Here is an 11,962-nt window from a genome sequence, read left to right as displayed (position 1 = left end):
TTTCATAAAAGCTCTGGAAAATGCGTCCATTTGTATATGACGCCTCTGTTGGACTCTAAAAAATATATGAGACTAATGAGATAATTATATGGTGTTTGATGTACAATGTTTAGTACCCTTCTATAAAGTTTGGATATTTATAAAATACACATAAATGAATAAATAAATAATGTAACCACACATTTTCACATGTAATCCCTACTTAATGTCCAAAAACATTACATTTTCCAACTAATATAGCATACCTTAAGATACCATCCTTCGGGCTACCTTTTTTCAACAGGCTCTGTGTAAGTCATTCACCATAGTGAATAAACGGACATTTATGTTTAAATATTGTGTAGCGCCCTGTTAGTTTGAAATGTTTAAAATTATTTATCGCTTTACAATAAATACAATTATTAATTCATTACAGAATAAAGTCTGTGCGACCGCCTCAAACTTTGTCGCCTCTTTTCTAAGCGGGGCTTTACTTTGAAAGTCTTAACTGGAAGTCTCCCTATTAACCTGCGGTAGCTCGACGCCGTTCACGCGGACTCGTCCTGAAAAGCAAAGTCCGGAGCTTCCCGTGTTGAGGCGCAGGGAGTATCGGAGGAGAGCGGCGGCTGCAGCAAATGTCTGGTCTCTGAGTTGGTGAAGTCCTCCACCTGCACTGCTATGACAGCTGCGCATCCAGTGTTGGGTGTGCCAAACATCTCCAGAGTCAGATTTGAGCTTTGTACCAGCATAAGTGTGGGCGCGGATGACTTGACTTTATTGTATAACCATCACTCACCACAATTCTCTTAGTGTGTTTTTTTCCTTTTCTTTTCTTTTTCCCCCAGACCATATGTTTTGGGGAGTCTCACAGCTGCTGTTGCGGATGCCCAGTGACTGTAATTATTTTTTAGTTTTAGTTTTTGCTGATGTAGTGCTGGTCAGGAGGCTGAGGCTGAAGTTGAAGTGCCGCTCTTGAAGGCGTGAGCTCCAAATGCATTCGCTCCTGGGCCGGGAGAAGAAAGAAGAAGAAGCAGGGTTTGGGATTGATCTGACTCTGTCTCCGGGCTTTCTGCCCCAAGCTGCTACCATGTTCAGCTGTGTGGGCTGCTTCTGGGTGCTCCTGTCCTCCGTTCTGGTCGCCGTCTGCAGTTTCAGCTTCATATCCCCTGCTTGGATTGTTAAGGATCAGCTAAGGAGCAACCAGCATCACCACCAGCACAACAACAAGGACTCCGTGAGCTTCGGCTTGCTGTGGCACTGCTCGGAGTCTCTGGATCACATGTACCGGTGCTACACCTTCGGGGGACTAGGCAAATTTGCAGAGATCCCTTCCAGCTCCTGGCAGGTAGTTACCTATACACACCCATGACCGTCACATGTGGATGGATGAGAGCATGAGGGGCATCAAGTGGGTAGGGCAAGATATGGCACTGAATGGAAGAAGCAGCCAAAAATAAATGCCAACGTACAGACCTATTACCAAGCAGCAAAGCAAGAGGATTACATCAGTTTGATTATCTAAGATTCAGGAAAAGTGCTTCAGATTTTAGACAACAGGATTTGAATCAAAAATTGGTCTTACAGAAACTAGTTTTTGTTTTGAACATACTGGTTTACATTCCTTGTTGTAACATATCATTTCCTGCTTTCAAAAAAGGTCACTTCATATTTTAGCAATTTTGTCAGATGACCAAAGGTGTAGTGACTCCAAAAGGCACTTGTGCCACTGTAAACTGAACAATACTATAAGACTAAGATGCTCCTGACCCAGTCGTCACAAAAAAAGCCCACATTTGGGATGATGCTGTGCTTTTCAGTGAGGAGGACGATGCATCATACAGAGCAGCATCTGCAGCACAGCATGCCAGACACACATCAAAGCTGTGAAAGTGGCACCAGGTTGGCAGGCTGCTCACTCATCAGGGCTCCCCACTAGCAGGAATTTCAATTTTGTCTCACTTCATAAAATTGAACCTGGTATAGCAACTGTGAAAGTGGACCACATGTATGATGCTAAAGCTGTGCAACTCTGTACACCATCAATAACAACCCTGCAGACTAAACAACCCTACTTTGTGATACTTTGCAATGTGCAAATGTGACTCTTTTCATTACTGGACACACCCATTTTATTACACACATCCACTTTACTGCACAACACACTCTGTTACCAGACACATAGCCAGTGTACCAAAAGAAATCCACTTTACTGCATGTCACACCCACTTTACTACACACGCTCACTACAGCTATTTTACTGCAGTGACAACTGTACTATATAACACTTCCACTTTACTAAACACACATCCAATTTAATAAACGAGCAATCACTTTACTGCACAACAGGTCAACTTTACTATGCACACTGACTTTACAAGACACAGCTATTTCACTGGAAGAAATCGACTTTACAGGGAGTGCAGAATTATTAGGCAAATGAGTATTTTGTCCACATCATCCTCTTCATGCATGTTGTCTTACTCCAAGCTGTATAGGCTCGAAAGCCTACTACCAGTTAAGCAATTTAGGTGATGTGCATCTCTGTAATGAGAAGGGGTGTGGTCTAATGACATCAACACCCTATATCAGGTGTGCATAATTATTAGGCAACGTCCTTTCCTTTGGCAAAATGGGTCAAAAGAAGGACTTGACAGGCACAGAAAAGTCAAAAATAGTGAGATATCTTGCAGAGGGATGCAGCAGTCTCAAAATTGCAAAGCTTCTGAAGCGTGATCATCGAACAATCAAGCGTTTCATTCAAAATAGTCAACAGGGTCGCAAGAAGCGTGTGGAAAAACCAAGGCGCAAAATAACTGCCCATGAACTGAGAAAAGTCAAGCGTGCAGCTGCCAAGATGCCACTTGCCACCAGTTTGGCCATATTTCAGAGCTGCAACATCACTGGAGTGCCCAAAAGCACAAGGTGTGCAATACTCAGAGACATGGCCAAGGTAAGAAAGGCTGAAAGACGACCACCACTGAACAAGACACACAAGCTGAAACGTCAAGACTGGGCCAAGAAATATCTCAAGACTGATTTTTCTAAGGTTTTATGGACTGATGAAATGAGAGTGAGTCTTGATGGGCCAGATGGATGGGCCCGTGGCTGGATTGCTAAAGGGCAGAGAGCTCCAGTCCGACTCAGACGCCAGCAAGGTGGAGGTGGAGTACTGGTTTGGGCTGGTATCATCAAAGATGAGCTTGTGGGGCCTTTTCGGGTTGAGGATGGAGTCAAGCTCAACTCCCAGTCCTACTGCCAGTTTCTGGAAGACACCTTCTTCAAGCAGTGGTACAGGAAGAAGTCTGCATCCTTCAAGAAAAACATGATTTTCATGCAGGACAATGCTCCATCACACGCGTCCAAGTACTCCACAGCGTGGCTGGCAAGAAAGGGTATAAAAGAAGAAAAACTAATGACATGGCCTCCTTGTTCACCTGATCTGAACCCCATTGGGAACCTGTGGTCCATCATCAAATGTGAGATTTACAAGGAGGGAAAACAGTAGACCTCTCTGAACAGTGTCTGGGAGGCTGTGGTTGCTGCTGCACGCAATGTTGATGGTGAACAGATCAAAACACTGACCGAATCCATGGATGGCAGGTTTTTGAGTGTCCTTGCAAAGAAAGGTGGCTATATTGGTCGCTGATTTGTTTTTGTTTTGTTTTTGAATGTCAGAAATGTATATTTGTGAATGTGGAGATGTTATATTGGTTTCACTGGTAAAAATAAATAATTGAAATGGGTATAGATTTGTTTTTTGTTAAGTTGCCTAATAATTATGCACAGTAATAGTCACCTGCACACACAGATATCCCCCTAAAATAGCTAAAACTAAAAACAAACTAAAAACTACTTCCAAAAACATTCAGCTTTGATATTAATGAGTTTTTTGGGTTCATTGAGAACATGGTTGTTGTTCAATAATAAAATTATTCCTCAAAAATACAACTTGCCTAATAATTCTGCACTCCCTGTACTGTGTGTGTGTGCATAAGACAACCACTCTACTATATGACACACATACTTTACTAAATACAAATCCAATTTAATAAACAAACATCCACTTCGCCACTTTACTGTATAACATATCCATTTTACTACACATATAGCCAATTTAATACAAAAAGTCTGCTTTACTGTATGACACACCCACTTTACCATATGACAAATGTACCTTTCCACACACATATCTACTTTACTTCACATACACCCACTTTACTGCATGGCTCCCACTTTACTGCGCAAACTTTACTGTACACAACTAATTAAATACTCAAACATCCACTTTTCCGCATGACACACCCACTTTACTGTACAACATATCCTGAACACACACATCCATTTTAATGCAAGACACACCCACTCTAGACATATCCCCATTTTACTGCAAGAAATCCACTTTACTGCATTACGCACCAACTCAATTGTATCGCACACCTACATCACCACACGCACACATCCAATTTAATACACAAACATCTACTTTACTGCATGACACATCCACTCTACCTTATGACAGATACTCTTTGCATCCACTTTACTGCACACACATTCACTTTACAACACAGCTCTTTCCTTCGGCATTGTTCCAACAAAATAACTGGTTATTATTGTTCTGTTTTTGGCTGGATTGCAACAGTGTGACTGACTGACTGAGTGATACATCATCGAGGGGGCTGAGTGTTAACCCTTGTCCATAAATCCATTTGGTTGTACATCACTTCAACTGTTGGTCACTAGTGGATATCCAGTTGTCAAGTACCCCTCTAACATATTTAGTCCGCCTTTATATGGCAGTCAGTGTTTTTCCCTACTTCCACTCCAGTCACTTCATTAACTTTACTAAAAAATGAGTTCGGTTTAAAATCTGTACCCTACCTTGTTACTTACCAATGGTTACTTTCCCTGTCTTGTCTACAAGTTAATTCATTTTATTGACATGCCATGTTGCCCTCTAGTTGCCACATTGCAGTCAGTGAGACTCTTCCTTTTCTTTGTAGATTCCCCTGTAGAGTTTCCCCACTGGTCATTGGTCTTTTACAATACGTCAGAGCAAACAGTGGATTTGCTTTTAGCAGACCTCTGTGAATGGTGCACATGTGAAGCATTTATATCTATAAATTGTAGCTTGATGAAGTTCTGCATGTGAAAGTCTTGCACATGCTTCACCATGCACCAACACAAGAATATACTCAGCCTGTACTGGGGCAATGAGGAAGGTTAAAGAAAATATATGTGCTCGCTATAGCAAAAACAATTGGCCTGTAATAGTCTTGTATCTGGGATGCAAGTTGTGGTATAATATCATTACTTTCTGCAGGGATCCTGTTTGTACCCTCTCCCCTCCTCTCTTAGCCCTGCACCTTCCTACTGAAATCTACAGTATACCAGCCACCTCTGGAGTTATGATTTATTTATGAAGTGGAATTAGCATTTGAAAGGGAGATATTAATAAGTGCTGCCTGTGTGATTCTAGCTCATCTGCAAAGGAGAGTAGAGTCTAATGTCTTGTTTTTTTTTTCATGGGGAAGCATAGGTGTGAACGGCAAAGACTGGAATCAATCATTGGGATCTCTGTATGTATGTTTCATTACATTTATACTGAGATGTGTCCCTAGATGAATTAAAGTGTGGTAAACTGCATTTAAGGCTCATTTGGCTAAAATCAGCAGCAATTTAGCCAGTTAGCCAGTTGCCACTGCTTTAATTAGTGTCCTCCCGGTTATGAGCTCTTCCTCAAGTGCGTTAGTGAGTGTGGGGCTGATGGAGCTCGTTCCCTGCGCAGAAATACATGTGTTAGTCCAGTGGTGAACCTGAGCGCATGATATGCTCCCATGGCCATTAATAAAGGTGAAGGGGCCATTAAGTTTTCATCAGAGCCACTTTATTATTCCAGCACTCCTCACTGATGAGTGCATCATTTCTCTGATGCCTTTCATTTTCAGCTTGTCAACAACAAAACATCCAGAATGTGCTTAGGGTGACAACACTGTACACAGGTGAGGCAGGCCACTCACCCACATGCTACTAGCTCCCCTCTTTCTTTGTTTACATAGAAGCAGGCAAGTATCACCGTACACTGAGCTCTGTTACATCCATCAGAGTGGAAGACAGTGCTCTGGGTTTGCTCTGAAAAGTCACTCTGAGCCCTGCGGATGCTGTGAGAGTGAACCAGAGGAGTATGAGGACAGGACAGGGGAAGAGGTGGGGGAGGAGGAGGCTCCTTGAAAGGCTGGCCTACTTGTGCTGTAGTTTCTGTGGGCTTTTCTGTTGTCACTCCATGTTGTCAAAAGCTTTTCGCTTTGCTTGGCGCTGCTGAGCTCCAGTGCTGCTGGCGCTCAGGAAAAATAGAGCTGGAGGCCAGACTGGCAGGGCCTCTGGCTTCATTCAGGCACACAGAGAGAGGGAGAGAGAGAGAGAAACTCCTATGAGATGTAAAATTGGGTGGCAAATAAACACAACCTTATGTTGCACTGATTTCATGTGGCATAAATGGTGAAAAAGGGGAAAACTGATGTATATGTAATATGACAAAAACCCTCACCACTTGGACGTGTGAGAGGTGATGGGATCTGTGTGGACTGCTGATGGTGGCATCTTTCCTCTGCTTTAATAACCAAACCAAATATAATGAACAAATGAACAATCTGCATTGACAAAACTTCACAGTATCCATATTTGTTTGAATTTTTTTGTAGCTGTGATCTCCCCACAGATATCTGTTTTTGGTCACCATCTACAGGCACAGTACGAAGTCAAGCTACGGCTTCAGATACTGCTAGTCTACAGGAAGCCTTTTCTCTTGCTATTTATACCATTGAACTGAAATTGGATGCAATCGCCAAGAGAGCTTTCAGGAGACAGTTTTCAGCTAATAGCAGTGAATGGAGCTAGATATGTATATGTATATAAACTGAGGTGAAATATTACTTCAGTCTTTTATTTTTCATACAGACATGACGTGCTGATTGCTCAGCTGAGGATTTATGACTGATTGCAGCAGGACGTCCTCCCTCGATTGTGTCTATTTCACAGCGAAAGCCACAACAGACATGAGGAGAACGGTTAAGCAAAAACTTCCAGGTTCCAGCTGACTGTGGTGGTCAATCATGACTACTGTGAGAAAATTATCTGCTGCCTCTCATTTGACGTGTGAAACTAAAATGGCAATTACTGTAAGTGTCTCGTTTTACGTGATGTTATTAGTACTTACAGGAAGGTATTTAAGTTTAATAGGTGCAAATAATCAAAATATTTAACCACATCTACTCATTCTTCTTCTACTGAAAGCATCATGAAAATGGCTAGAAAAAAAAAAAATCAAATCTCCGAAGGCCTGACTTACTGTGAAACCTAAGTTTAGAGAGTGGGAGTTCTTCTTGTTTAAAATTATCCACAGAGGCATTCAACGTCAAACTCTGGTCAACCTTTTGCAAAGAGCCTGCCAATCAGAGGAAATTGGGCTTTTAGGGAGGCTGTCCTCAACGAAACAGGAGCTAAAAAGGCTTATTTCAGAGAGAGTGATGAACTGAAGGGCAACATAAAGGACATATGTACAATAAGTAAAGATTTCTTTGTTTCTTTATTTATTTTTAACTGTCATGCAACGCTACTCTAGTAGAGTTCCAGAATATAATATAGGGCTGGAAACACGCACAGCTTTTATTGCAACATCTGGCGGTTTTCCACATAAATTATTCCATATCTTACTGCTGCTGTTTTCCGCCGGGTTGTGTGATATCCCGTCAGACCAGATGCAGTGCAGCGGCCGCGTGCGTGCTTATCTGCGTATGCTTGAGTATATATGTCGCTTTGAAGAAGCTGGTGGAAGTGTGAAAGCGTGTGTGCAGCAGTGGTGGTTGCCAGGTTGGACATGTCAGAGGAGGAGGTGTACTGTGAGCTGCTGCTAGGTAAAGTGTGAAGGAGGAGGAGGGCGCCTGCCAGCAAACATTTTCACCTTAACATGTTAACAGCTTATGCGCTTCCAGCTGCTTCGCAGGAACTGAACACTGCCGCTGGATTAGCCGGGCCTCGGTATTAGCGAGCCAACAGTCTGACACACACACACACAACTGCACGTATGTGTGTCTGGGCAAGGAGGTGGTGCGTTTGGGTGCTCTTGGATTGTAACCGCATGTGTTTTGCCGTCTCTGTGGTGGCGTGTGTGCTCAGGCCTCTCTTACAGTACATGCCCACTGAATGTCAAGGTCGTCTCGTAGCCTAAATGAGCAGTGGCCAAGCTCCAGGAATGCCTGATTGGAAAATGTCTGAGTCGGTCCTCGTCTTTTGTTTTTCTGTGCAGAAAATGGCAACACGACAAAGCAGAGATTCTGGGCCGTGGAAAAACAAATGCGATTGGCTTCCATTGAAATCCTCTGACAAATGAGACAAAACAATCGGCCCATGTTGTCTTCCCCACATGCCATGAAGATGAATTGTGGCGATGTTTTACCATGCCTAATTACCAGCTACCTATGAAGTACGTCTAGTGGTGCATAAAACCATGCTAGATGCTCATTTTATCACTCACTGAGCCAGAACTAGTTTTAAGTAGATAGATAACTCATTTAATGAAATTCACTCATGAATCCTGTGTCTGGCTGCTAGACAGTTTTTGTCTTTGGCCTCTGTCATTAATTTCCATATCTGCAGTGGATTACGTCGCGCAAAGTTGTCAACAGGAAAAATAGAGGTTTCTGCCACAATTTCAGTGTACTGTTGGTGAGTGAGGGTTGGTTTATAGATACAGACAGAAATACCAGAGTCTGCTGTCCAAACTGTGTTTGTCTGCAGAGAGGGGAAGATAATGAGTCAAAGCAAATTAAGGCTTCTGCTTAAAAGCAAAGGGTAGAATAGAAAATTCTAAATACAACAAAGAAAGATGAAGAATGCTCAATCATCCAGGTAAGGAAATCCCAAAAAGTTGATTCTGTTTATCTGGACGTAGCATCAGTCACACAGTTTGAGACTGAAGAAGTCACTTGGATGAGTGACAAAATGTTTGTCTCACTAAAAACACTACGTTCAGATACTTTCTGGGTCTGCTGATCCTGTAGGGTCCGCTTGGGTCCCCGTGATATGATAACCTCATCATCAGATGGTGAGGGTGGACGTCTGCATGCATGCCTTTCTTTTGTGACCGCACAGATTAATCCGCAGAGAATTTACATTACAGTGCACCAACTACCCATGCACACAGGCAGAGGAATGCAAGTGGACTTCGAGGAATTATACCAGGAATGAGTGCTTGGGTGTCAGGTCTCCGGCTGTGTCTCTGACTGAGTACTGAGATGGATCATGTGTAAAAGTCACCAAAACTCTGCTGACTCAATAACTGCAGAGTTCCAGACCTTCTCTGGCATTAGGATCTGCACAGAAACTGTGTGCTGACAGTTTTCATGACTGAGCAGCTCCTGTAGGTGTACTGTGGCGCAGTACTTTTTCTCCATATAGTTTGCATGGCCTCTCAAAAGTAACGTAGTGCTTGATTTCTGTGTTTATTTTCTGTATGCAAGTTCAATAAAGATAGAAACACGTGAATAAATGAAAAACCAAGACAGTGTTTTTGGGTTCAGTCCAAGTCCTTTAAAAGAATCTTGTTTAATGCCTTTTAAAAAAAATCATCATTTAAATGATTTAAATCAAGAACACAGTGTGTGACTTCTAATTAACTTAATGACAGTTACTCTGAGGATAGCTTCTGAATAGATTAATAAACAGCCCAGTTTTTTCAGTCAAAATAAATTAAATTCACATCCTATTTAGTAACTTTTATTTCTCTAAACTGATTATTTTAAACTATAAAAGTCAAGCACACTCTTCTGAATTATTTTACTGAATGTGTCCTTTGCAGCACAGTGTGATGGTATGCTCTTGGTAGACAGCAGGTTGAGGCAGGGACTCAGCGGTTCATGTCCTGCTTAATAACAGAATGATGGACAAGGTCTGCCCTTTATCTCTCTGAACAACATTAGAGAGAAATGAAAGGTCTGTGCTCTTGACTTGGCCTCCTCACACAGGGGCCTTAAGGTCCAGTGGCACACACACACACACACACACACACACATTCCCGAGGGACGTGAGCTCCACAGAGGCTGTGAAATCTCTGCTCAACAGAAAGCTGTCATTTGGTGCCTGACGCGGGCTCGAGTTGCTCCTTAGATTTACTGTAGCAGTAAAGCTTCTCACTCTCCTCTCTGCCTCTTATAGGCTCTCCGCTTTAATGCTAATGGGGAACCTCTGTGGTGAAAGCCATTTGTGTGGAAGTGTGTGCCTGTTATAAATGATGTTATGGGGTCTAATGCACATGTTGTATCCCCCCCTCCCTCCCATGGGGAGTCCACTGCTCTGCTTGCACGAGAGACAAAAGGCGGACTTGTCTGGCTGCTTTTTCCTCACGACCTCATTCTGTTTAGAGCTTCATGCGCAGCAGCGCTTTCTACAGAGGCAACGCACACAAGTATGATTAGACAACTCAAAGTGATGTGCTGTAGCCATACACACGCACACACATGCACACATACAGTGTTTTCCACATGCACGGAGAGAGATGAAAAGAGGCAGCTGCGAAAGAAATTTTCTCAGAGTGTGATCAAAAGAGACATTGATGTGATGTACAGTGGTTGTCCATGTCAGCACTGATGCAGTAATTAGGGGTTAAGGGAGGGATAGCTGAGGGACATTAGGCAGCAGAGTGAAACAGAAGAGAGCCAGGGAGTTACATGAATAAAAATCCCTCTGTTGTTCCCTCGCGGAAAAACGAGCTCTAACCTGGTAAAACAAGTAGGTACCCACTCAAACGCCGGCACTCCAGCAACCTCCAAACAGGCGCTAACATACATTTTTCCCCACTCGCGCTTATAAACTGAACTCTCTTTCCTTTCAGCTGGCTTCATAAAAGGAATTCGACCTGTAATATTGTGGCCACCGCCCGTTTCCCCACTCTGCTCCCCTCTGACCTTCAGCTCAGTCTCTTCCTCACCAGCTCGCTTACCTTCCGCAAGACAGAAAGTGAAATAAGTACAAAGTGCAAGCAGAGGTGGTAGTGCGAGCCGGAGATGTTAAGAGTCGTGTTTTACTACCATCTCATCTGCCGAGGTGTTTTTCAGGGTGCTAAATTCAGAGCAGAGCTGCACATCATCTCTGTGGTGGTGGTGATGGCAGCATGCTGCCTGAAAAAACAGACAGCATACCGCTTTACGAGCCAAACATAGCCTTGGACACGGGCTCGGCCCAAATATAAATTAGTGGCTTTTTGTATTTTGCTGCTTGTTCGCGTTGAGTTATTCCAGGTATGTAAATAGACTTATTTAAAAATGGAAAAAGAGTGTAGAGCAGGAGAAGAAGCTGGAACTGGAACGAGAGATAGATGTTTGGTCTTTTGACAGCAAGTCTTGCGTGAAATGTGGTGTGCCGACTTATTATCATACAGCGCATGTTTACTTCAAGGCCACCATTTGCCTGGTGACAAAATTAATGGTAGGGAGTGTGTATACACAGGAGCATTTTACGATGATAGATTTGGGTATGAATGGGCCATTTGGAAGGCATCCTGATTCTCATTTTTACTCCCCTTAAAGGCCACAGTGGGCCTTTTTTTGCATTGTTTGATCTAAAAATTATTCCAAACTCCTGCTATGTTTATGGTTACATAATGCAATTTGACAACAATGTCTGCTGGATGAGATAATGGGTTAGAGGTATATAATGGCGTGATGATATGTCAGCCTGTTATTTATCTTTTATATCAAACTGAGCCAGACACTGTTGTCTGCTTCTGATATGAGCTGTTTGTGGAATGTGTCAGTGGTCTGACGGTTATCTATAGATGGTTATCTATAGAAGGCACTTAAAAGGACCATGTCAGGGGTTTAATATTCCTCGTTCAATTAACACAAAAGTTTTTAAGGGAATTTTCATGTTGATTGTCTACGTGTACAGCTGGTTTTGTTTTATGGCTATAAAATAAACAGATGTCTTTATA

The 11,962-nt window shown here is 42.7% G+C and overlaps 1 protein-coding gene across 1 annotated transcript in view; it reads left to right on the top strand.

Moving 5' to 3' along the window:
- Positions 1-507: 507 nt before the first annotated feature.
- lhfpl7 (LHFPL tetraspan subfamily member 7) overlaps positions 508-11,962 on the top strand; it is a 124,776-nt gene continuing 113,321 nt past the window's right edge. Inside the window, exon 1 of the mRNA XM_084941885.1 lies at positions 508-1,324. Coding sequence (XP_084798011.1) covers positions 971-1,324 — 354 coding nt within the window. The 5' untranslated portion in view covers positions 508-970. The remainder of the gene's footprint in view (positions 1,325-11,962) is intronic.

This window comes from Perissodus microlepis, chromosome 10 (genome assembly GCF_051167445.1).
Source record: "Perissodus microlepis isolate ML-2025 ecotype Zambia chromosome 10, ASM5116744v1, whole genome shotgun sequence".
Classification (NCBI taxonomy): domain Eukaryota; kingdom Metazoa; phylum Chordata; class Actinopteri; order Cichliformes; family Cichlidae; genus Perissodus; species Perissodus microlepis.
This window is presented reverse-complemented; position numbering and strand designations above follow the sequence as displayed.